The sequence below is a fragment of the Haliotis rubra genome, unplaced genomic scaffold (genome assembly GCF_003918875.1).
Source record: "Haliotis rubra isolate DU_JTF1 unplaced genomic scaffold, ASM391887v1 Scf13, whole genome shotgun sequence".
Classification (NCBI taxonomy): domain Eukaryota; kingdom Metazoa; phylum Mollusca; class Gastropoda; order Lepetellida; family Haliotidae; genus Haliotis; species Haliotis rubra.
The window spans coordinates 1,276,139-1,304,063 of record NW_025765225.1 but is presented as its reverse complement, the minus strand read 5'-3'; the positions used below and the strand labels follow the sequence as shown (position 1 = coordinate 1,304,063).

General features: G+C 39.1%; 1 protein-coding gene across 3 annotated transcripts; it reads left to right on the top strand.

The window, feature by feature from the left end:
* Nucleotides 1-124: 124 nt before the first annotated feature.
* On the top strand, nucleotides 125-14,405 carry LOC124267098 (ATP-binding cassette sub-family G member 5-like). Of its 3 annotated transcripts, none has more exons than XM_046701941.1 (11): nucleotides 125-237; nucleotides 1,478-1,745; nucleotides 2,202-2,434; nucleotides 2,671-2,803; nucleotides 3,114-3,383; nucleotides 4,014-4,230; nucleotides 4,838-5,037; nucleotides 5,600-5,738; nucleotides 6,330-6,515; nucleotides 7,376-7,503; nucleotides 11,644-14,405. In XM_046701941.1, the coding sequence occupies exons 2-11, from the start codon at nucleotides 1,490-1,492 to the stop codon at nucleotides 11,808-11,810; spliced, it is 1,929 nt and encodes a 642-aa protein (XP_046557897.1). In that variant the 5' UTR covers nucleotides 125-237; nucleotides 1,478-1,489; the 3' UTR covers nucleotides 11,811-14,405. The 3 variants fall into 3 exon arrangements, with proteins under 3 accessions (XP_046557897.1, XP_046557896.1, XP_046557898.1); XM_046701940.1 differs by lacking the exon at nucleotides 125-237 and adding an exon at nucleotides 1,018-1,110; XM_046701942.1 differs by lacking the exons at nucleotides 125-237; nucleotides 1,478-1,745 and adding an exon at nucleotides 1,764-1,790.
* The last annotated feature ends 13,520 nt before the right edge of the window (nucleotides 14,406-27,925 follow it).

The window sequence follows — 27,925 nt, the reverse complement described above, 5'->3', positions numbered from 1 at the left end:
CGTATCACGTAGGGAACACAGCGACCCACCGTGTGTGGTGGCTGTTATCGGAGTCAAGTGTATGTGAACCCAACTGAGTTGAATCCGGTAAACACCCATGATCTTTTATACTGAAAAGTACGGGGTGTCATGTTATCGTGGAGAGAAGTAATTTATACCAATGTACACTTTGAATTTGCTGTCTGCCACAGTTGATACTTTCCAGATTTGCTGTGAAGACAGGCAGAGGGCTTAAAGGTATGGGTGTATTGTTGATAAGACGAACGCTTTAGTGCACATACCCACGTAAACTCTCGTGTGTTTTAAATAACGAGATTTGTTTTAATTCGCGTTATAGCAACGCGTTAGTACCCAGCATGACAGTCGGCATTCAGGGGATATAAAATAGGGGCTGGTTTGCTCAGAGTTGCTTTACTGTGTCTGGATGCGGTATCCAGGTATGCGTATTGCAGCTCGGTACCTGAGTGGGCTAGGATTAAAGAAGCGAAATTATTTTGTACCACAGACACACGTGCGCGCGCACACACATACACACACGCAGTTACTTATGCATGGATGTCATACGTGAAGTATTTTTAGCCCAAGTTGAAGTAATCCTCATAAATTAGACAGCTTCTTGGAAATATCTCCGAAATTACATGTAGATTATATAGGTGACATACTGTGACATAATGTAATGATAATCCAATCATACACAATGACACTAAATACGTAGGAAGAGAGAGAGATCGATTGCATCATGCATCACAACGTAACATTTCAACTAACGGGCCTACCCACGGCTCTGTAAAGTAATATTTCTACTCACACTACTTTCCATAGGATGTGGCAAAAACGCAATTGACGAAGTCGGTTATCGCATTAGTTAATGTCACGCTAATATAACGTGTGTTTACACCACTCCGACCGCTGTACATGATATATGGTTAATCTAAATCGGTGAAATGCTCTTGCGGGCTAAACTGGATACACCTGGACTGTTATCAGATACAGTGAACAACATCACAAAGGTATTGTGGCCATTGCTGCGAATGACTGTATAGCAGTCAAGCCAGAGCAATACCCATTTGCTGCTTAATATATGAAGTGAAAGCCTGGTGCAGGCAAAGGGTAAGAATATATGAATTATGCCTAGGTGTACATTATGTATCTACTGATCCTAGAACTGTCATTGTAGATTTGAATTTGTTTAACCTAAAATCGTGGGTTGAAATTCCCATTTGCCCGAATTATGTTTCTAGATTTGCCAGCATCATATCCGTTTACCCGATAGGTGTCACCCAACTGTTAAATTTCAAACATTACTACTGTGGTTTTCGTTCTATGGAGAAACCACCGACGGCATGTTCTCTTCGCTAGGGTATATTTAAGTCCCGTAACCAGTCAACACCACTAGAAATGCATGGTGTCATAGTTCGTGATGGTTACGGTTGATGTTTTCGTAAGTCACACAAGTATTCCATTGATTTTGAAACAGTAAGAAGGGGAAATGGACACCTCCACGTTGACGGAAGTGAATGGCGTTTTTCGTCCTATGTCACCCATGCCGTCGGAAGTGGCTTGTGAAAACGATAGGACCTCCGCCGGCGTCATCTCCGTAAAAGACGTGTCGTACACAGTGAAAGAATGGATGGGGCCATGGTGGAAGGGTTTGTGCTTCAGAGAACGTCGGCAACGGAAGGTGCTCAAGAACATTTCAATGCTACTGGAGAGTGGGAAGATAACAGCTATCATTGGAAGTTCTGGTGTGTAGATGGACTGGATTCAGGGTCCATTCTGTTTACTGCTGTGTGCGTATACAAAAAGCTAAATTATCCCAGTTACAAATTTCAATTAGTCTATTTCAGTATATTGTTTAGGAGTTATTGTCATTAGTTAATTATTTTCCCTTTTGATGAAAAGAAACCAATGAGACCCCCTTATCTCATTTTTATATCTATGCATAATCATTTGGAGTAACAAAACAAACACAGGACGTTATATGACCAGAGAGATTACTTCAAGTTTCCTGTGGTCAACTTTCCCTTATAGTGATCAGTGTCCCAGCAGCTCTAGTCTTGGTAACTGCGTTTCACAAAATACAATTCCTGCTATGGCGATACGACTCTTGCTTAAATGTTGTTTGCACACTGTTTACCTGTAAATGGATATAGACACCGCGTCCTTTGTTCCAAGTCATATGGGTTGTATTCTGACTGTAGGGTCTGGAAAAACGTCATTGCTTGATGTAATATCCTGTCGTGGAGAGGGGGAAATGAGTGGGGAGATCTGTTTCCGGAACCGGAAGTGTACAGGTAGTCTGATGAAGACGTATGCCAGTTATGTCATGCAAGCAGACCGACTGCTTCCGAACTTAACTGTCCGAGAGACCCTCAGATACACGGCGTACCTGAAACTCCCCGGTGGTACCAGCAAGGCGGATGTTGAGGAAAAGGTAGATGTCTGATGTTTACTTCAGTTTTAACAGTGTCAACATCCGTTCAAAGGCAATTTCATTTGGAAAAATTGACAGAAATTCTGCCATCGTGTTCCCGTTCGTAAAGTACCATTTCTTAATAGAATAAGCATATTGAGTCCAAGTGCCTTGGACAAATCAGGAATGTTGTGGCATCGTTACGCGATTGTGTGAATCTAAGCTGACATTGTCACCCGTTGGGTAAATCATTCCAGGTGCAGAAAGTCCTCATGGACATGGGACTTCGTAATGTTGCCGACAGCCGCATAGGTGGCGCTATCATCAGGGGTATTTCTGGCGGCGAGAAAAGACGTGTCACTATCGCACTGCAGCTGCTTCAGGACCCTGGTAACTATAACCTAACTAGCTTCAGAATAGAATAGAGTAGATAGTAACCTATGTCAGGCATGTTGATACAAGTTTGCTCAAAATGATTTGATAAATTAAGTAAACATTTGATGTAGCACTTCGAATATAATGACAATATTACACTGTTTACTATTTACCTCAGTGATTCTCGTAACATCGTAACACGTTATATTTGGGATTACACTTTTCTCAGCAAAAGTGCTAGAGTCTATATATTTCTGAGAAAGTGTAATCCCAAATATAACATGTGTTACATTTGACCACTTTCTAAATGGCATTGTGTATTCAGAGATTCTCCTCTTGGACGAGCCCACCACTGGGCTAGACAGCTACACGGCACGTTACCTTGTGTCCAACTTGGCGGACATAGCACACAGAGGGAAGATTGTTGTCCTTACCATCCATCAGCCTCGTTCTGACATTTTTAAGCTGCTCGATCAAGTCGCCATCTTGTCTCTCGGTGAACTGGCCTACTTTGGGAAAGTTGACAATCTTGTACCGTACTTCACAAATCTTGGTTACCCATGTCCAAAATACGCCAATCCTCTTGATGAATACAGTAAGTCCTCTGCTGTAGACTTGAGTGATACGTTGTGAAAAAAATGAATAAACCTGGGAGCAATAAAAGCTGTACTGAAATACCTTCACTTCGAAGGCGTAGTGTTGGGACTGGACCTTAGAGCCTTGACCTTAACTTAGTCTTAATTATTTCTTTCAATTTAGTGAAGTATAATTTGGCAGAATTCCATTGTAATTACTGAAATAACAGAAATGAAAATACATTACTTTTTCATCAAAGAAGAATTAACACAATTCGTTTCTCTGAATAAAGGAGAAAGCATAACTTTTGATGAAATAAACAGTGAATGTAGGTGCTTTAGTGAGCCAGTTGCGTTTTTGTTGGGACATGGCTTAAGGTTTACATACGACAATTTTTCTTAGACAGTGTGATTTAGCAATGCTATTTACTATAAAGTCCTGTTTTCCTAATACATATTATTTACGAACTATTCGCCTTATTCTTGTGCACTTCTTGGACCCAATCTAGAAAGCGTTTGTGGCACTACATCATTCGTAAGTAAAGAGTATAGGTCGTAAAGCTAAGAACTCCATGTGGATCGGGATCCAGCTATGCTATTCATAAGTATCTTACGCTTACCTAATATCAGGATTGAACAATCATTTACAGTTGACGTGTCAAGCGTTGACAGGCGAACACCGGCTAGCGAGGAGTTCACGCTCAAACGAGTTCGCCACATTGTGAACACCCATACTGAGTCGGAGGCATTCAACGAAATGAGACACAACATTGCCGATTCCGTCGCCCGCTCAGCAATGGTCAAGCCTGGCTACTGGACAGGTCACACGGGTGCAGGCACTCTCAGAGTACTGTGGGTTTTGCTCAAGTAGGTCCCGATAATATTCATACAGTTTTCTCGTGTGCGTGCGTGCGTGTCATCATAGGTGTCATACACTTATCACCCAAGATGGCGGACACACCAAATATGGATTTATCGTCAGTACACATTTAATTTGATTTCATCAGTTCCCTTTATGTTTTGTCGGTATTATATGTGTATGGATTGGGGAAATGTTCATTTGTAAGCTAGAAGTATATTTTTTTGATAATGTTGCATACGTTGTGTAATTTACTGTGCAGGGTTGCGTCCCTTGATAAGTTTATCTATTTCCACTTAAAACAATGAGCGACGGGTTCGTCTATTAACGTCTTTATACTACCATGTAGGAAAGAAGAGAGATGTGTCAGATAAAAGGCGTTCATTTACGCCTCAGTGTCAATGTGTAAGGGCTTTTGAGTTTAGGCTGCTTTGAACAGTACTACAGTATATCCTATACCCGCCAATGAGGAAAGTAATGACATTTATAATATTATCATGTACAAATTAAGTTACATCTCATGAATTCCAGTCACCCATCAGGACATATGCAGTGTCTATCTTTATCCATGTTACAAACAGCTTCTGCAGCTTGTTAACTAGGGTTTCCTTTTAGTCGGATGCATACAAATCTAAGCCGGGACCGGAGCTCCTTTATGTGGCGTCTGACAATGCTGCCCAATTTTGTGTTGTTCGTGGTGATCTTCCTGGGGCGCTTGCAGTACAACCAGAAGAGTGTGCAGGACAGGACGGGGCTGCTGTACCAGTGTGTCAGTGTACCGCCCTGGGTCGCCATTGTCAATGTCATCGGACTGTGTAAGATGGTCATGAATTCTTTACGCATAGATAAGTGACACAACAACGTATGGTATGGGTTCATATACTTCTTCATAAAGAAGTTGTAAATCCATACCATACGTTGTGGTGTTACCATCCAACTTCTGAATGCCCATCAAGCATCTGATAAATGAGTGAGTCTTTTAGTTGGTTGAGTGGGCTTCACACAGTTTATTCATATCGGGAATCTAACCTGCTTATCACACAAGACTGTGCTACCGCCCATATTACCATAAGTGTTGGTTTTACATTGCGTAGATCGATGCTCATGATGTTGATCATTGGATTGTCTGGACCCACAAGGCTGTGCTACCGCATTGGATCTGTTGTATGAAAACATTTTGTAGATATGCTTTCTATAAATTGCAGTGACATGGTTGTAAGTTTGGATTGTCTATGACACATCTCGAATTATTAATGCTCAGTGTATAAGGAACGTGATTTGATATGGTGTTTACAAGGTTGCGTATAATTTTTCAAATCAAGTCAAAATGCATATTAAAATTTAGATGATCATTTGTTATATGCAATGATGTTTCAGTTCCCTCTATCCGAGAAGTATACTACAGAGAAAGTAGAGACGGTCTCTATTCGTCCTTCACCTTCCTGACAGCATATGCCCTGCACGTGCTTCCTTTCTGTATGGTCTCAAGTGCTGTGTTTGCCACGCTCATATACTGGTCAGTTACATGTGGTATATACTGGTCAGTTACATGTGGTATATACTGGTTAGCTACATGTCATATATACTGGTCAGTACATGTCATATATACTGGTCAGTTACATGTGGTATATACTGGTCAGTTACATGTCATATATACTTGTTAGTTACATGTCATATATACTTGTTAGTTACATGGCATATATACTGGCCAGTTACATGTCATATATAGAGGTTAGTTACATGTGATATATACTGGTCAGTTACATGTGGTATATACTGGTCAGTTACATGTGATATTTACTGGTCAGTTACATGTGATAGATACTGGTCAGTTACATGTGATATATACTGGTCAGTTACATGTGGTATATACTGGACAGTTACATGTGGTATATACTGGACAGTTACATGTGATGCTGGTCAGATACATGTTTGCGGTGTGTTCTGATCAGTCTTAGTGATAAATATTAGTTGGTGGCGGTGAGCTCATACCTGTTCAGCGTCTTAAAATCTGCATCACGTCGCTCTATTTCCTTCCACATGCTGCAAATGTTATATCTCTAAGACGTGTCATTATAACCCTTACTGTATTGTATCTCACCGTCAGGATATCTGGCATGAACTCTGACCCGGTGTTGTTTGGGGAGTTCCTGGCTGTCGTCTTCATCCTTCACTACGGTGGGGAGCTACTCACAGTGTCTATGATGGGATTGTACTTTGATCCCCAGCTCGCCAACAACACCACCGCCCTCATCTGCTCGGCATCAACCGTGCTTGCCTCTGGATTCCTCAGGTAGGCTAAACGTGTCAATGTTCATCAACTGTCTTGTTATTGTCTATTTGTGTTAATGTAACCTTTCTCCAGTTTAAACATTTCTGTAATATGAGATAGTTATGAATAGAAGGATTAGATAAAAGATTGTAATAATAAACATCTTATATATCTTCTAATAACACTTTGGGATGTGGATGGGTCATTTGTATTTGGCTCATTACTGTGTGGATTTCCAGCCAGTGACTCTTAAGATCTAATTATAGAAGGTTCGAATCAGATTCCGTAATTCAAGCAATCATGGTTTCAATATATAGTGGTTTAAGTCCAGCAAGACGTTAGCACTGGTGGTCTCAGTTAACTCCATAATGTTAACCAAGAGACGGACGCTCACGTCATATATCTTTAATGTGCCGATGGCCATGTACACACCACAACCGCTTGGTTTGAGATATTAAGAATATTAAACGATGTCCCGTGTAATACCATATTTATGAAAGTGAATGGTTTGGTATCTAACGAGCGAAAGCGAGTTAGTTACCGATACCATTCACGAGTTTCATAAAGATGGTATTATACAGGACATAGTTTAGTATTTTATTTATTACTCACGCAACATTAGTAAAATAATATCGAGCAAAGTACTTCTTTCCAAAGAATTCAACGAGTGTGATGACTCTCAACTTTCCGCAAGTCAAGCAAGGTCTAATATTATTGTGATAGAGGTATTAGCATTGTGACGTCATAACTGTAAACCACTTTGACGTCATACGTACGGCATCACGTGATGTTATTACACAATGTGTAATAACATTGTAAAATTATTAAACAGTGATATATTCAACGGGTAAGTAATAAAAGATCATTCGCTCTCACCTCAGGACCCTGGACAATCTTCCCGAGCCCCTGAAATGGCTGAGTTGGGGAACCATACAGAAGTATGCCAGTGAAATATATGTGGCCAACGAGTTTCACAACCTCAACCTGACGTGTGATGACAGCAGCAAATGTAAGATCTCACATGGGGGTTTAGGCTGCAAGAAATACAATAAAGCTTCCTGGACCAGTCTCTGTTATCTTCCCGCTGTATTTTTAAAAATCACTTCTGCACAAACATAGCAACAATAAGCAAAGCAAATACTTCAATTCACATGAAAGATTTCCACAACATTTCAAATATCTAGTTCCATAGGTCAGTGTGCAATTTGTCACGTAAGTAAAGGATAGTAGTTTTGATGTACAGAGAAATTTAATTTATTCAATCAATCCATATGGTATACATGATCTTAGGTTCAGTTTCTTTATAATCCAAAGAGTAAATGGCTTAGAGACCAGAATTTCACATCTGTAGACGGATTATAGTTGGAGTACTTTTATTTAACAGATTTTTACAAATTCATTATTTCCCGCTTGATATGGGTAAAAGTTACGTATGGTGTTAGCCATTCTCGACTTACGATTTTGAAGTTTCTAGTTTTATTCTCTTGTCATACTCTAATATAATATTGCGCTTTGATAATAGTTTATCTATTTTGTTTTTTTAATCCGCTGGAGTTCTCAGTCTATAGATGTTTAAATAGGGACATTCAACAACATTATTCATTCATAACACAGATGGTATTCATTCGTAATACAGATGAGGCCATTGGCCTGTAATATGCTCAGCAGCAAAAAAACCGTCAGTACGAATTCAAAATTAGATAGGCACTGTAATCAGATCATTACAGACACGGACATAATGAGCGGATCAAAAACATTTTTTGTGTACAATATCTTGACACATCGATGAATAACTCAGCACAATTCAAAGACATTACGTGAACGTAGCGCACCGCTGTGATGCCGCCTCCTCTCTCTGGACCAAGGTTCTGGAACACCACAGGGCCCACTTTCTGGTTCAGGCCTATTCCATCCCATACCATGATGCTTGCACTTCCCCATGACTCTCTATCCATAACACATCGGTCTGAGTAACGCTGGCCACGTCGTCGCCATATTCTTGTTCTGCCATCTGCAGTTCATACGCAGTACCGACTCTCATCTGTGAACAGAACAGTTCTCCATTGCCTGTTTCGCCAGTTTAGGTGTTGTAGGGCAAACTGTAGACGTTCACGCCGATGACGAGGGGTGAGGTAAGGTCTACGGCAATGGATGTTCCCGATGTTAAGACGTCGGCGTATTGTAGCAGTACTGATTGGTCTTCCGTGTGTTCCCACTGTCTGGCGTGAAGGGATTCTGTACAGGTTATATCCCAAAACTTCCACATCCCAATACTACCACACATTGTTCAAACAACTACTCCTCGTCAACCCTTTTTAGGTAATAGGATAGCCCAGGAAGTGCACTGAACTGAAACAACAGGTAATGATACATCACACCTGACTTAGCAGAGAGGAGATTTTTTTAGAGAAGACAGCAGTAAGTTAATAAATCTGAAAGATATATAATATAAATTTGTGCATATTTCATGTAGGTCAAAATTGTAAATTGTGTTTTCTTGTTTTACCTTGAAATGTTGTTGATTACGTTCATAGAATTCTGAACATGCAAAACATAAATTATGCAAGCTTAATGTACATTTGATGTACATGTATGTCAAAATATGTAGTTTTACAATATAATGAGTTTTCAAATTTTATATTTATTGCTTAAAAGGGGCCAACAAGCCAAACAATTCCTTTCAATTCTGATTTGCAAATATAAAGTAATATGTACCGAAAAATTCCAAATGAGAGTATGAATTTGTTATGCTTACTTGAGGCACTACTACCAAACATATTTTGCACTACCAAATCCAGGCATAAACACATAAATCAATTTTAATTAAATAAGGAAATTTATAATGTTATGGTATGGACATTGGCATTAATTGTTATGGTAGTGACACAGTAACGGTAGTGACATTTGTAACAATAGCGAGTTTTATATGTTTACTTTAAAAGATAATTAAAAGAAATTTGTCAATCAGATATTTCAGAATGTTTAAAGAATATGTAATAGGCAAAAGATTTACATTTATTATGGATGTCCCTGTTATGTATAAAACAGGTAAAGACTGCATGTTACGGCAGTGACACTGTGACAGTATAAAATGCTCCAACAACAGCATAGAGTGACAGGGTTATGACTGTCAAATGTGCGGGTGAAATCTTGGACACTATAGGACATATGTTTCATATAGATGTTCTACATAGGCTGTTATATGTAACAAGGGTGGTGCGCATGCGTCAAAAGAGACAAAAGTGAGCCTTTTTGGTTTCAAAACTGCTTTTTAACAATGTACTGAGGAACAAGTGTCACCAGAAATGCTCTAGTAAGTAGTATTGAACCGAAATATCACAGATCGAGTGTATTTTGACTTTTGAAACGAAGCACATTTCAAGTGGTGAGACATTGATAGCTGTCAATAGCTGTCACTCAGTTGCCTATCACCGATTGCACGTGAGAAATGGGAGACTCACTTATGAGCTGGCGTGGTCGCATCGGTTGCTTGTCACCACGTAGACGAAATCGACAAAGACCTGTGAAAACTTGAAATATTTCTGGACAATTTATGACAAGACAATTGCAATTTTATCTCATCCTGAACCTTTTTCTTCACGTAAGTGCCACAAATGTTAAGATGCATGAGCCATAAACTTAATGTACAGCAATATCGATATGATAAAAATGTAAATACTGAATTACTGAAGGGTACAAAATGTAATTATAATGTCATTCAAGATGAATTTTACTTTCTATTGGTCTGTCCATACTATGATGAAAGCAGGAAACTGTTGTTACCAAGTTATTTTTATACCTATCACACACATGAAAAGTTTTATTTGTTTATGTCTTCGCAAAATCAAGAATGCTTAAAAAAATCTTGCAACCTTTTTGAAACGAAATCTACCAATTCAATTTCTGTTACATATAAATAATCACTTCGATGCCCATGCGCACTGAAAATATGTATATACACCTTTGTACTTTTGGCCATGAGGCCTTGAATACGAATAAACGTCTTCTTTTTTCATGTAGATAGAAAAGTATATATTTTTGTTAATAACCCTGACTTAATAAAATATATAATTAATTACTAAGTGACAGTTTGTATTCATTACCGATTTTTGGGTTAAATCATTACAGACTGAGGTAATGCAGTATGCTGAAGTGTGTGCTTGCAGTCAACCAGAAATGTTGTTGTTATAAGCTGTGGAAGTTTTGGGATGTGAAAGTTTTGGGAGGATACCTCTGTACATGCTATCGCACAACATAGCGGTCTTGTCGTCTTGTGGTCACCCTTCGTCTGCCAGTACGGGGGCGATCATTTTTGGTGTTGTGACCCGGAAACGTTGCTGCAGCCTGTAGATGGTCCGAACGTTGACCTGGAAGTGATTGACGAAGGCTTGTGCAGTGTGGCCAGCTTCAAGTCTTCCTAGCGCCTGGTTCCTCTGAGCTGTCGTGAGTCGCGGCATCCTGCTGACGTTGTAATGTGAATGTTTCAACCAGGTTTGGGGGTGCATTTTATAGGGCTGGTCCTTGTGAACAGCACGTGCAGCATGAGTTGCATGAAAAACATGGAGAACACCGTACCATCTCCGAGATCAGGTTGCGTTTTGGAGACCATTTCCTGGGTTCCATTCTGTGTTTGGAAAGGAATGTCTTTGCTCTGGTAAAGTTGGAGATGTTGTCGAAAATATACAATCAAAACATTAAATGAGTTTACAGTTTCTGCGAAGGACAATTCCAAACTGACGTTTCTTTTGCTGCTTAGTATACATGATCTGGCGTGTCACATTACATGGTTTCATTTCTTAAATTCCATTGCGTGGAATATGTAGATATATAAATTTGTAATAGCATTGTTACAGTCACGTGTCATTAAAACATGTGTTACCATCTGGTTTGTGCTGGAAATATTCCATTACGTATTTGTTCTAATATCATTATAAATTGGACATTCAACTAAAATGATATTCATATTCAATTAAGTCATTATTACAATATCTACATACTAGTCTTATAATGTCAACAGAGAGGGACACTGAAGAAGTTGTTTTGAACATTTGCTTCGTATTTGTCCGAGGGATTGCAGGTAAAGTCGTTTATAACATATCAGACAATATATTAATATCAAACATTGGTTGTATGTAATATATCATTCCAGTCGTGCCTTGTGTGTTTCCCAACGGAGATCGGTACTTGGAACTCTTCTACCCAGAAGCTTTGGGGAATATCAAAAGAAACTTCGGCGCCATCACGGGCTTCCTTGGTGGGTTCTTCCTCCTGGCGTGCATTACCTACAAAGTTAGAGGTACCCCTAACTTACATTAGAATTGGGATTACCCACCAAAGCAATTCTAGGAAACGGATGAAGGATATGTAAAGTTTGGAGGAAGTATCTTTGGCGTTCAATGCCAAAAAAACCGTAACGGCAACTAGTAGGTTCATGCCAGTTGGCAGTCCTAGCAAGTTTGATTAAATAAATTCAAACCCGGATTTGTGAGTGAGAAACGCAAAGTATATTGTCCACCAATCGAGAAGGCAGTGGTGTATCTTATAATACAAATAGAATGTCTTATTTTGACATATGTCACTTATCACAACGTCTAGACCTGCACTGACAACTGAGAATGGGTCTTGACTGGGTCCAATTTAAGTCCTGTCAATAATATCGATGCAAACATCTAGCACAAGCAAGTTAGCTTGGCATTTTCATAATGATGCATGATCATGATACTGTAATGATTCGTCATCATTTGCAAGTGAACACGACGAAAAATATATTTTGGCATTAAAACATTGGCATCCGCGTACAAAACTGTTCATGGCATATATCGTACTGTTCTGTTAAACGCAAATTAATAATGCCCGACGTCCAGAGTACCAAAGGGGTTTGACATCCCACATCAATGGCAAGAAATAAAGGAAATGTTTCAGAGAAAGCACAAATTTAGTATGAACGTATGGTGTTGTATCCAAGGGAGGTTACAGCAATGTTGTGAAAACCAGTTGAATATTACACGTCCCAATTGTTTTGTTGATTTGAGAACTTTGTACTGGACATAGCATGTAAGTATTTTTCTGCATTTGTTTACCAAACCGTACCTAATTTAACCTGAGTTGTCTAACTGATACTGACATGTACATATATGTTTTCTATCAACTTATTTTCTGTTACCTGTATTTGTCATCATGAATTTTATTAAATCACACTCACTCAAAACAGTCGAATCAAACGATTGCTTAATTCGTAGAGTTTACTCTGTGACATGCTTTACTGATTCATTTTGTGTATAAATGCTACGTGACTGTTATGAATGTGTTGATATACATGTGGTTAAAATGTAGTTCCAGGCAGGGAACATATGCAATGCAGATCAATGCAAAGTTTTATCTTTAAGATGAGAGAACCGTTATATCTCTTACTGTTTTTATCAGTTTCTGTTTATTTCATTTCCAGTTTCTAATATCGCATCTACATTTGTCTTTTATAGATTTTGGATTATTTCATACCATGTCATGACATGCGATATTTATAATGCCCTAGCAATGCAATTTATATACACTATACTTTTTATATAGGCGTTTTAATACGTAACCTTATGTAACAATTATTGAATATATGTTTTATGTCATTCCAATGCAATGCTTCAGTTACTTTTTAATGTATCGAGGTTCAGCCCTCAGCCTTTGCTTTTTTGAACGAATTATGCCGGTCCTCGCCGTTAATTAGCCACAGAAATGACTGCGCTGAATTATTATATGCTTCCGTCAATAAGTTTTTCAATCGAGGATGTGCCTTGAATGTTTTAATCAATATCGCATGGCCGTTTACATGTTGATTTTTACGTTTAAATTGTGATTTACAGGTTTACATAGTCGACTGCTATGTTCAATTACTTGGTTTACTATTGATATTTCCCCCGATGATGTATATGAATATTGAGGTTTTCTTCATTCCATACATGTAGCATGCCAATATTCAATATTTCAAGATGATAATTTGTTTTAATAGCATCTTAAGCTATATCACGACGCTACAGTATCTGTCATTACATTTTCTATAGACAACATCTTTTTTTTATCATCGGCTTTAACAGAATGACAAAGTAAACTTTTATACCATTCCTAACCCACGTTCGTCAAATCCTTAATGAGTCTGTATTTACCTCCTGTACTATTTGCATATTCTTTCTGTAGCTACGTACATACATGTATTGGTGGTGTATTTAAGGCCTAAGGTATCTACTGAAATGATTTTATGTTCACTCCGAAAATCGATTCTTCAAAGCATATTTCGAGTGTATATTTTCAAATCGGTTGAGACATTCTTTGAGAAAATGTCAATGAAAATTACTTATTACATTGTAACGTCGTTTGGTGACGTTGGAATATCGTAAAGACGTTAGAAAATGGGGGAAAGGCATAAAATATTATCAGACATTATGATTATATAACAACGTTTTATCCTTATATGGTTCAGAACTTGAAACTGTTAGAAACTCCCGGAACCTGGAGCATTTAAATACACATTAAATCCATAAGTTTTCCATTTGAGACATTTGATTTAATCATTCTAGAATTTCAAACTAATCTTCCTAATTATGAAGATATGAAACTTTTTATGGATGACAACTTTTATATCAGTTGTCAGTGCTTCTTCATGTCTCATCACTAATTGTCAGTTGGAGGCCTTTACAGCCATATGTATGTAGTCTTACTATATGTGTTTTTAGTCCATATGCCTTGACAATGCAATTTCCATGTGTAACGTAACTCATAGTTCGAATCCATATTCGGAAGATTGGTATAACAAAGCAACGCAATATCACTGTATTCATGCTGAGTATTACATTTGTAAATGTTTAACACGGCGGATGCTGTATTTCTCAGATCAAAGTTAATATAAAAAAAAGTTAAAATCTGTTTATTTTGTTTACTGTGGGCTGGGGTGATCTAGCGCTGAAAACCCACTCGCTCTCTATTATCCTTATTCTGATGGAAAAACATCAATGAGATTTGGGACCGTGTATGACTCCTGTGTTAGTCCCACACGCCCGACAGACATGTTAGGATTGCGGTATTTGTATAAGGGCCTATCCTGGGGCCGCCTCCGTGGTGTAGTGGTTAGAGCGTCCGCCCGGAGAGCGGACGGTCGCCGGTCCGATACCCGACCGCGTCATACCAAAAGATGTTAAAATATGGTACTTGTGGTCCCTGCCTGGCGCTCGGCATTAATGGGTACAACAAGGACTGGTCAGTATAATGTGTCTGAGTGGGGTATTCATGCTTCACTGCGGCATGGTATCTCAGTGGGCTGGCACTATAAAACCAGCTTAAGTCTGGGCTAGTACAAGCAGCCGCACATACACATACACACGCATGCACGTCGTCATATGAGTGAAATGTTCTCAAGCACGACGTTAAACCCAATTTCACCTCACCTCACCTATCCTGGTATAGACTCTTTTTGGTATATTGTGATTGTAGGGAGAATAGTGGTCACATGCTGCTTGGAGTTTCACCTTGTTCGGGCCCTGCAGGTGCATCATCGCTTCATCGTTACTAAGCTCACAGATATTCAAACTATGTAAACACATATCAAGTAATAAGTAAGCACATCACTGATTACCAATACGCGATCCCATGGAGCAACAGATGTTTGTTTTCAACATGGCAGATATTCCAGTCACCTTATTCCAAATGGTCATGGGTGTAGACATTTGGTATACACTGGATTGAAGTAATGAGGCAGAAAGTTCGACTCCCCTCGAGAGTACAATGTGTTACCATTTCTGGTGTACTCTGTCGTGGTGTTACAGGAATATAGTTCATAATGGCGTAACCCACATCTATTTACCAAGTGACTGTGTGCGTGGTCAGCGATGTCTGAAGGAATGTCCAAGGAAACGAGATTCATGGTCGTGGCAATGCTTAATTGCTGCCTATGGCAGTTCATTCAGGGATTGGAGGCTTATGGACAAAACGAGACCTTCAGATTGTCCTGATTTGGTTGTGCGACACTTTCCTCGCTTTATAAGAATGAAACCGTAACATTTCTTTGTACATACCATTTTAGTACTGTCATTCATTTTGTCCCGCGTTTTAGTTGGCACTGCCATGTCATTGACTTCATGTTCAGCAGAGATTTCATAGTCCATGTGATAACATAGTCCTCCACAGAGGATCCGTTTTCCCATATGATACGTCCATTCATAATGCACAAACTAGCATTCACTAAGAACTCAAACACGTTCGATAACCGTTCATTCCGCTTTGATGTCAACACCATCAATGAAGTCACTGCCACTTCCTATTCCGGTTATCTTTGACACCTAAATTGTTATCGTCACAATGTGGCTGAAATATTGCCAGTGTGACGATAAATAATCACTCACTCACTCACCCACGCACGTCCTGGAATGAAAGTCCCCGCAACATACCTTCGTTCTAGAACATGTACATGTTCTCCAATAGCTTCTCAAAGAGATTAGGGTCCTGCATCATTAGGCCTTGAGGAGCTCCATGGGGGTTGGGGAGTGGAGATAGCTCGAAAGGAGATAAAGAACATGATCCGTTTTCTGTTGTTCCCGTGCCGTGTGTGTCTTGGAGTCGTTAGTTAGGAAAGTTTCGCTCACACAGATCTAGATCAGAGACTACAGACTGCCTGAAACTGCTATTAAACGCGGTTTTCTGGTCCCAACCGCCCCAAGGACCCTTATTGTCTCTTTGAAGGCACTAAAAGTTTACCATGGAAGCAGAACAAGCTTGATTTCCCCACCTCGCTGATCAGAGTCGAGATGTATGAATCAACTGTTAAGACTTTTAGTGCTAGTCCGCTAAGAGCATATCACGGTTTAACATGGACACTAAACTCTGTACACAGTACACTGACTCCGCCACAACCAGCCCTTGTCTTCGTACCATAATTAAGTGCCAGCTTTGAATTGTTTTGGTATGGCGTGATTTCAAGTAAATTCTCGAAGTACGTGGACACGTGACCTAACATGAGCTGTCTTATTGACAGTGAGTGCGTATGGTTTTACGCCGCTGATAGCAATATTCCAACAATATCACGACGGGGGACACCAGAAATGGGTTTCATATATTGTATCCATATGAGGAATCAAACCCGGATCTTCGGCGTGACGAGCGAACGCTGTAACCACTAGGCTACCCCATCGACCCCAATAGTGGAACGCATTCATGCCGACATGCCATGACCAGAATATCCGTTTACAAGGTGGCAGATGCGTCAGAAACATTGCTCGTAAGATCAACAACATATTTGCGTGGTCCACGCAAACGTTATTATTGGGAGTGGCGAAAAACATCATTCATCGATACACACACCACTGATCATGGAAACTGATCCAAAGCATGTGTAGACGTTGTCAGTTGGGTACCGTACACATTGGGTTCGGCAAGTACTCGAAGTTTTACCTCTTATGTAACGCTTACGCAGTTTTTTTGTTTTGAAAAACGATGGCAGGTGCCGGATCGGAAAACAGAATTTATGAAATGCAGAAATACCCCGAGGCTAAATTTATTTTCGTATCCGAGACAAAAAAAAATTAAATGAGTACTTTGATTAAACAAACCTCACAGGGAGGATTTTGGTGTTGTTGTTTTTCTTATAAAAGCTGCAGGTGAAAATGTTTCTCAATGCCATAATGTACCAAAATGTACCCCATGTATCTGTCTCTCATGTTGAAGAAATATGGCTTCGGATCATTTCAAGTCAAGTTCAGTTCAATTCAGTTTTGTAGATTTTGAAAGAAAACCGATGGTCGTTTGAAAATTGTAGGAAAATGAATGAATAGTGGAAAACTACATAAAAGTATTGTACGTTTATGAAACATTTATTACACCAATGCACGCCCATTACATGGCCGTTGTGATTGCCCCGTTCTGAGACGCTAGCTATTTCGATAAATATAGATTATCATACACATGAGTACATACATGAATAACAATGGTGATATTCATTTAATTACTAAAACATACAAGAATACCACAAGTAAAATAACAACTTCACAAGCTCAGAACGGCTTATTGACCTTAACACAGCGGGTCAAAACAAGTTTGACAACCAACACACACAAATCCATTGTACTGTCCTCTACCACAAAGTGACGAAGACTTGAAAAATGTAACACGGCCGTTAATTATATATGATATGATATGATATTATTATGATCACTCTGCACAAAAAGTCAACTTGGGTCTTTATAGGAGAGGTGATACACTAGCCCTCTGGTACGAACTTGAAAATGTTTTATCCGTTCGCTTTGGGGGTGAATATCAAAGAGATAACGCCAGAAAGACAGACTCTTTGAGCGTAAAAGGCTCATTAAGGGTACAGTTTTACAAATTTGCCCAAAAAAGTGAGTCTGAGCATATGTTTTACCAGTAGCGCCTGCAGCACAGTTAGTTTGCATAACAATAAGTACGTGTTTGTTTCCTGGCGCCAAACTTCGTTAGTCAGGACGCTATTGCTCCACAAACCCCGCCTTCTAGGGGATTACCGATGGGAAAGAGAAATGACGTTATTCGTTAATTGGTATGAACGGGTTTCCACTGTGCATCATCATCAACGCCACACTTCACTGGAAAACAAATCCTTCAAGATGCCTGTTGAATTGAATTACAGTGGCACTGTATCACAAATCAGCACTGAACACATTTCAATAAATATATATCCTTTGCCAACATGACGAAATATGACAAGTGTCTTTCTCTCGACTATTATCGTTGGACTTTTTTGGGTCCATTACACGGTGACTCTTGTGATATCATTTCCTTGGGGTGGTCGGAGAGGGATACAGATATGGGTCAACAAAGATGTTTGAAGGCATGAAGACGTACATCGCCATGACATCAGTCGATGTCCATTAAGGCGCCCGGAATATAAAGATTAACGTCACATGTCACTTGAGCATCACTGTTTCCGAGCCTTGATTTCTTAGTGCTTGGATATCCCTTGACATCGTCGTGTGATCGTTTCTTTGTAAATAGACTTCTTTTGACACTGGACAGACTTGTGTCTGAATGAATGCAGCCACCGGGTCTGCTGTCAGGTGTCAACTGAAAAAAAATAAGTATTATTAACAAATGCTCGTATACATTATGTAAATCTACAGTAATTAATTTTGAGTTTGAACCACCAAAACAAGACACTATCCATATTCCTTTCTTTTTGAAACACTGTATACATGTATTCTACTGAACGCTTACCTCTTCGCTGCTGTCACATGATTCAAAGCCACTGTCATGTAGTACGTCATTGTCAGAGAAGGTTGGGTTGTCACTGAGTGGACGTGGACTGTCATGAGATGACGTGACGTGACATGGACTATGGAGAGTGAGTCTTGATATCCCCGTGACTGGTGACGAAGCCGTGGTATACTGAAAGTTTTTTAGAATTATCAGTTACATACATTTCATCCAAATTTAGTGTGTATTTATAGTAAACTCAAAGTTCAATAGTATCTGTGGCTTCATGTTTATATTCATGTTTAAAGTCAATAGAAAGACAATGAGGGAGGAACTGTCATCAAAATCCTAGACTCAGTTGATATCATTCCATCCATAACATATATATCCATCGAGAATGCCAAGGTTTCGAGTATATACGAGAGCATGTTAATCATGCATGTATATTATGAATAGTGATCAACAGTTAATATGAGAAAATTGTGCATAACTTACAACAAGTCTTCGTCGACTACGTATGTTACGGGATTGTCTCATGTCCATATAGTAGACAACGTTGTGCGATATCCTTAGGATGTTCTACCTTCAGTGTCTGGTTCTCAGTGTTACCCAGAATGAAAAGAGGTCCGTATTTATAGTGAAATCAACGTGTTTACATATCCACTCGCTTTAGAAGCTCACGTGGAAGAGGTATTAAAGGCTTCGGAGATAAATCTATTCACTGAAAGAAAAACATACTCAGCGTAAGCTAAATGGGAAAAGGATAGTGTACAAAGGTAGCACTTTACTGTACACCCTGACTGGCTTGGTGTAAAATTGTAACTGTCTGTCTAGCCGGTGTTGTGATAGCAGCCTATTCAGGATTCCTCTGATATTAATCACCCAATGAAGGCTTCAAATGTGCCGAGGTGCGCGAGTTACCCTGAATTTACCGATGGTCACGGATTATCTGAGGATTAAGCCTCGGGACTAGTTACGGTCGATAAAACTGTATAAACAAGGCCATTATGCGTTAAAGTATTGTTTGCTATACACTCGATTTCCCGTAAAATAGAGTGACAATTCACAGAGTAATGGGCGTTTAACTTCAGAAGTGTTCTCGTTGACTATATATACACGTATGTTGATATCTTGCACTAAATCCCCAATCCCGTCATTTGCACGTATGTTTAACGCTAAAGGAATCAGCTTAAAAACTGATGTGCCTTACATAGCAAGGAAATAAAGACATACAATTTATAATTCATTAGAAATACCTGACAAAAACCGACTTTGTTGTACGATTTCGACTAATCTTGTATCATTAGTATTATGAATCAGTAACGCTTAACAATGATGCTAGCTATTCGTGAGTATCCTAATGGTATTTCACACGCGAAGTTGATATTTATCTTATACAACATTTTTATTTCCGAGAGAAACAAACAAAGGAACACGGGAAAATTCAAGCGTTTCTATAATATTTTCCAGTTTTCATCACCAGCTGTGTATAGCGCTACTGGAGGAAATCCGAGAATAAATAAAGGAACACTGCCATAAAGTAGTCTTCCCTTTTTTGTTTCCCTCAGTATATCTCAACAAGTGGCAACACAAGAGGGTGAGTGAGGTTAGTTTTACGCCGCGCTCAGCAATATTCCAGTTATATGGCGGCGGTCTGTAAATAATCGAGTCTGGACCAGACAATCCAGTGATCAACAGCATGAGCATCGATCTGCGCAATTGGGAACCGATGACATGTGTCAACCATCTTACGACAAGCATGGGTTACAGTAAATACCAAAGACCAATTCTAACCCGGATCGTCACGGGTACAACACAAGAGGGGTTTACATAACATTTTGAATTGGTTAAAACAATGTCAATGTTAAAAAGGTCTTTTTTAAACGTTTTTAAGACTTCTGCCATACAAAATAACAATCTTAAACTAGACAGTTAAGCAATCCTGAAGATAGAGAACGGTTATATACCACAAAAACTCACAACAGAATGCAATGTAATAATTACAATATATTAAATTAGCCAAGCAAAATTTCCTTTTGATATTACAGATTCAACTATTTTACTATCAACATCATCTTTAGATTGTGAAATATACATATTATACATTAATGTTGTTGGGGTGTTTTAACAACAATCCGGTTTTGATGTTAGAGTCCTTGATATAAATATAATATGTTGTTCTAATATCACAATAATTCAAACATTGAAATGATAATTACACTGAAGGCCAAGGGAGGCTGAGAATGCAATCAACTGAGAGAACGGGAGGCGAGAAGTAGCATTATCGGTTGAGACGTGTGAATGCAAGATGGGAGAAGTAGCTTTACCAGTAACGGCAAAGTATAGACACCCACATATGCATCACATTTTCACATCGTATTTCGTCATGGCTGAGAAAGGTACAATTTTAGATGGTAGGAGACTAGGTGCAGATTTGCTGCAGGATGGATATATGTATCTGAGACGAACAGCCGAGGACTGTCAAATTTGGGACAACTGGTTAGATCAAGTACAGAAGTGTGAATTTTCACAGTCAAAATTGGGACTGTCAAAATCGGGACTAAACCTAAATAATGAAGACTGGCCGACGGCATAGATGAAACGATTAATGTTCAATAAAACATATGCAGAAATTTAAACTACATTAATGCAAAAAACGGAGTCTGTATTTTAACTGACCTACTTTTAGCATATTCTGTTACATCTCCTCATAATATTATGACTATATTTGTTATCCTTTAGTTATGAAAATGACAATTTGAACGCTATTGTATTTCCCTGCTGTACACATTCACCGCCTCCTGCTTCTAAACGGTGTAAGTATCTATTCCGAAACGTCGCTATTGTACAATAAAGAAGTTGATCATCCATAAAACTTGTCATTCCTAAACTTAAACCAATGATACATCTGCAACATACACCCCAAACAATGAATTCTATACTTGTAAGAGTATTATCATCAAAGAATCTTTTGACACACGAAAACAGCAACACGGGGACGTCCATTTTTCAAACATGGTCTCATCTCCCCGTTGAAATTAGACTTAGATCCTTTCATCTTTTAAACAAAAATAAAAGCAAATAGAAAAATCGTAAGAAATGTAATACTAAAAGTAGATCGTGCATTGTACGATTCAATCACCTTAATTAATGATGATACCAGACCTTCGCGAAAGAGTGACTTAAGAAATGGTAAAGGGAAGTTAGATTATGCGTGATGAGATAAAAGCATATTTCTGGGTTTATGTCTACATATATCGCGAAATACTCAATAGACAGATGCAGAGAATAATGGCGAACCAATAACATGGTTACCACCGATCTTCTCATATCGGAAGTAATCCGATAACGGAGTGTACCGTAGTTTACCATGCTCTTAACTTTTAACAACGGCCTGACGAACGAATAGTCGATAGATGCGACAGCAGTTCTTGTGGAGGGTACACCCTGACTGACAATGAAGCACTGACTGCGATCGGACTGAACATGTCAATATCGCAAAATATCCCATCGCTGTTGTCAGTTGTAAAATATTTCCTTTTGATTTGGTCATTTTATTCCTCCGATGGCTTATTTGTTGGTGGCACGGATCGAGTTATTGTTAAACGTTATAAAGTTGATGGCGAAGTCAACAGTGGTTATGATGGAACAGTCTGCTGTATAACTCAACTTTGTATAGTTGATGACAACATCAACGATGTCTGTAATGGAAGTGTCTGTTGTACAGCTCAGCCTTGTATAGTTGATGACAACATCAACGGTGGTTGCAATGGAAGTGTCTGCTGTACAGCTCAGCCTTGTATAGTTGATGACAACATCAACGGTGGTTGCAATGTAACTGATTGCTGTACAACTCAACTGTTTTTAGTTGATGACAACATGAACGGTGATTGTAATGGAATTGTGTGTTGTACAACTCAACTTTGTGTACCTGATAACAGTATCAACTGTGGTTTTGATGGAACTGGTTGCTATACATCTCAGCCTTGTATAGGTGATGACAATGTCCACACAAACTGGACATTTACCAAGGGAGACAAAGCAAGAGATGCCCTGTTTGGTCATTACACATATAGCGATCCCCGTACCCCGGGCACGGCGAAGGCTTTAGGCACCATTCTCAGGCTGGTAGCAACCCTCAGGTGGAATACTGTAACTATTATTCATGACTCAAGTGAAGGTAATGTAGTTTTATGGGATTTATCAACTAGATGATTGTATAATGTTGTTTGCAATACGGTTGACATGATGTTCCACTGTCCAGATAATGTCATCATCATGTTTAGACTTAATGTTTCAATATGGTATAAATCTGGATAGATCAAGAGTATCATAACAATCATTTTATGCCCACGACGAGTGCATTATTATTCTTAAACGTATTAAGACTTGTACCATATATTGCCGTATTCTTTTCGTGTGGATTTGCCTTTGCATGTGTTTGGGACGATTGCCCTCGGAACGGAAGAATACGTTCACCTGGCGTCATCACAATGTGATAGTGATCCATAAAGGCTTGCTTACGATATAGTTCAGTCGTACAATCATATTTCTGTAATTATTGAAAGAAGTTTGTCGCTTTCACTTGCAGAGGCCTCGGCGTCGTGGCTGTCAGTCAAACTGTCGTCGGCAGGGATTCAAATGCGTATTCATACGTACACAAGCAACATTTCAATTGATTTCAGCAGCTTTTCTGGGGAAGACACAACCTTGATCATGTGTTCGGCCACGTGTTTGGCACGTATCATGTCACAGGTGAAAACATATTTCCGTTATTATAGAAAATAAATGCTTGATAGCGTTAGGAACGAGCGATATCCCACAACGGACCACACGGTCCCTCCTTATGTATTTGTCATTTACTTTATTCCAGAATCAAACATAGCTGTTTTACTTATCAAACTACAATGTTGACGGATGGTGCATGTTAAAAGAGATGTAATCGTTCGATTTAACGTTATTGAAAATAGATAACGTTTTGAACTAGTTTGAGCTATTAACCGGTTATGAACTCTCTTCTTAAGGCTAGTAGGTACTCCCAGGATAATCACGTGGACTCCATGTTGCGCCATGCTTCAAGATGGCTTATAACCGTACGTCAGCCTAAACCTCTACCCGTTCTGGATGTCGTACTCGACAACGTTGCAGCAATTGTCATCACGTCATCTACACAAAATTCATGTTCCCAGGTATGTATCAGTCTGTGTAGAAATTGAATTATACTTTATGCTCACACGTAATGTACTCTGCCCAAAAGGAAAGGCAATGCTGATTTTCTTTATTAATTTAATATGCATATATAGCTTAACATTCCTTATACAGTTACTTATACCAGGTTAGCTATTCTCGAAACGTTCGCAGCCCTACGCACTTCTTAAGCCCATTCTTAACACATTGGCTACGATCAAAGTTAAGAATTCTTAGGGCTACTTTATAGTGTTTTCTGATTAGGTTGCATCGACCACATTCACCGTTTGGTGATTTATTGACATTTGAAACGGATTTTCGAACGTGTCACGAAATATACGTGAAACATAAGCTGCTTACATTTCGTACATGGTTTTTAGGGAAACTGCGTGTAGGAGTGGATGTATAGAGGGGTCGTATTCTTTCGAAAAACCGTTTACTGTCACATAAACTGCATTTAATTTTCGATATGCCACGACTGGACGCCTTGCCATGACTTAACCGCCATTTTAAGTTCTAATTTCATGTCTTTGGAGACAGATACAAACGGGATGGGTCTAAAACAGATCGCCCATGATCTTTAACCACACCAAGGATCAAATTTGAAGCTCAGGACAGCTTCATCCAGTTCTGAAATCTGGATCGTTACAGGAGCGGTCGCCGTTTCAAATGTGTCTGGTCTCCGTTGGGGAACAGCTCAAACAACACGTAATCGTCTTTGTGAGTTTGGATTTCGGGACGTATTGCGGGGCTGTTCCACGACGCCAAGACTGACGGTGTTGTGTGAACACTCAGACATGAAATCTGAGATACTGGAGTAGAGTTTGGTTCAGTGGCGAATCTCGTTTTTCAATACATCTTCGAGATGTGTACATAAAGTAACAATGAACGTAATAAAAACTGTGTTGTTGAAGTGAAAAGATTCCGAGTGACGAGGTCATGATGAGGGAAACTATATCCTACACCATATCAACTAACATGCTACTCGGGGAAGGCAATTTGACAGCATTACGACGCCGAGAAGAAATTCTCCAACGTCTCCTGCCTCTCGTCATCAGCCCCTAAATTAGGGATTTTTCTGCTGCAGGACAACGCCAGCCCACATGTTTCTAGTGTTGTCATGGTTTCCCTACCATGCTTTCATCCTTCAAGATCGACTACTTTTAACCAAACTAAACATCTATGGAATAAACTCTGTCGTCGTGAAATCGATTTCGTATAAGAAAAAAGTTCAAGATGGTTTGTGTCAACCTAAGCCTTTTTAAAAAACATTAATGTCTACAAGAAATGATCAAGTACTCAAGAAATTACTCATATCTTGTGAAAGTAATTGTAATGTTTGTCTATGGCATATGTCATTGTTTCGTAAAAAGGTATTGTTTGAGCCTTTTGTCGTCAGCACCAGGTTTTCGGATGTGGTTAAGTGTGTATGGATTTGAAATTCGATCAGTATGCATGTCATGTTTGATAATCAGACACATGTACACTTACTAATGGCGTTTGGCACCTGGGTGGTTGTTACCATACTACTGAGAACACAAGAACATATACAGAACTGAACGTAAAGACTTCTTCAGTGTGTGAACATTGATTTCGTCAGAACTCGACCGTTTCCGTAGTCTGCATGAAAACTCGTTCCTCAATCGATGAATGTTATCTGATAAAATAAAACAAACAGTGCAGATTGCGCGTAAGGATTGAGATACTTTGATAAAAACATCCTGAGTACAAAAGGTCCGTTTGTTTACATAACGGCTCACATGTTTTCCTGTGAGTTTATTTTCTCTGTGACGATCTATTTAATTTAGATCGTTATCTGCCCCTGCACAAATCCTTAACGTATGTGGATGACCTATAAAGATCCCTGACAAATGCATTTATTGTATTAACAACAGTGCCGATCAAACATGATTTGTTATGGGTAATTCATTTTCCCTCGGTAAAAATTCAGTATAATTTCATTTTGTATTGACAAATGAGTCCAGGTAAAATCACATTTTCGATTCTTTAATGTTTAAACTAAAGACACATTTAACTGCAACCTCTGTTTTAGCTTCAATACCGTAACTGGGTATATACATATGGAAATAAAAGAAGAGCAGCTGAGAATAATTATCTTAGAACATATTTACAGCAAACAATACTATCAGTGTTATATTTATTTGTTAAACCTATCAAAGTGGTTACAGTCGCATGCTTCTTTAAGGCTCATCACGATTGGATTTAAGCAGAAATAGACTTGTCGTTCTTGTATAAAGTAGTTCTGATACGCCAACATGGAACCTTCTTGGGGGACACGAGTCACCATTCGGCTTTTCGCTGAATACACGAGCTGGTCATGAATGCATATGTAGTAAGAAGAGAATGGGGAGGCAATACGATACAACATAAGAAAATGCCTGAACATATAGGGTGCCTTTACTGCAATTTCCAGTAACCTGAGATAGTATTGTACACGTGGAACAAATCATCAACTCCTGGAGTTATATACACAACAGAATTCGCTGACAAGCAAAGACGCTTATTGACCACAGAAGACAAAAGATAACGGAAGCGGCATAGACGAACAATTTCAGAAAGTATTATCAGATGTTCTTTCGTGGTCAATACTTACTTTCTTTGTATTGTTATCCCGTGACGTGTATCTCGGTATGTTTAGTGTTTGATTTGATCAATAACATGTAGTCATATAACATAATATAGAACCTGTACCAACTGGGAATGGCATTCCCTGTCTTCGATTTCGATGCTGTGACAAATTCCATCGTTAGGTCAGAGATTTCAGATATAATAATAAGATAAAATAACCAAAGGATATAGAAAATTATTTTTTTATCATTTTAATTTTATACTTCAAATGTCTCAGTAAATAAACACATATGGAGCTAAGTCAACATTGAAGTCTGCGCGTCACTATATTCCAATATATTCTAGAAACTGCTAGAAAAAAACATTAACCAATACGAGATGTGGTCTTTGTTATATATTTTGTGAATAATCTTCAATCAATGAGAAAAGGGCACATCTGGCTTCCATGTGCTTCCATTTGTTTACTAACTGGCTTTATCAGCTTACTCCCAAGAAGCCGATTATGTTAGTTTGTTGTTTTCCTTGTTACATTCAGTATGTATACATCACACACACACACACACACACACACACACACACACACACACACACACACACACACACACACACACACACACACACACACACACACACACACGCACACACGCACACACACACACGCACACACGCACACACTTTATGTTATGTTCCCGCTTGAGAACGGTACAAGAATCTGTATCGAAACGTCTCTCTCACGACTTAAAGTAAAAAAGGGCCAATGACGTGGTGTTAAATTGTTTGAATCATTGAGTTCGTACGTTAGTATGGGGCTCTACGGACAGCGCGTACACACACACAAAAACTCTCAGTGATAATTACTGAACATAATCTCACCAAGCAGTGTCAGCCCATACGTGTATAAAAGCACTTTGTTCTAGGAACGGTTAATCTATTACACATTGCTGTGGAGTAAGGAAGGACGCCATTTTCACAGAATTACCAAACAAGAAAAGTCCGTAGACGAGGACCTTTACCCAAACAGTCGACGAGGCTTCAATGGACGCAAGTTTCTTGTGGGGACTCTTGAGGTGAGTTAAATGTACAAAGCAAGCTATATAGTAAGCAACAACAAGAATAGGAAACGCAAAGCATAGCTGGGTTCTATTCTTCGACCGCCTCTTCTTCCCTTTCAAACTATCCCTACAGTTGAACTTGCTATTGCTTAAGCGTTGTATCAACCTCTGAAATTATTAGACATATTTATGAGTTCTTTGATCCATATTCGTAATACATTTATCTTGATTTAGACATTGAATGATGGACTGGGTTTGGTTTAAACACTGTTTTGGAGAATATAGCTGTAAAATTATGACAGTTTCATATGACGGCGTGTTAACTTCATGTTGTTGGACAAAACCCTAAGTGATCCAGGTCTGAGTCTTAACCGGGTGTGATGCTGACAATACCTCCGTAAA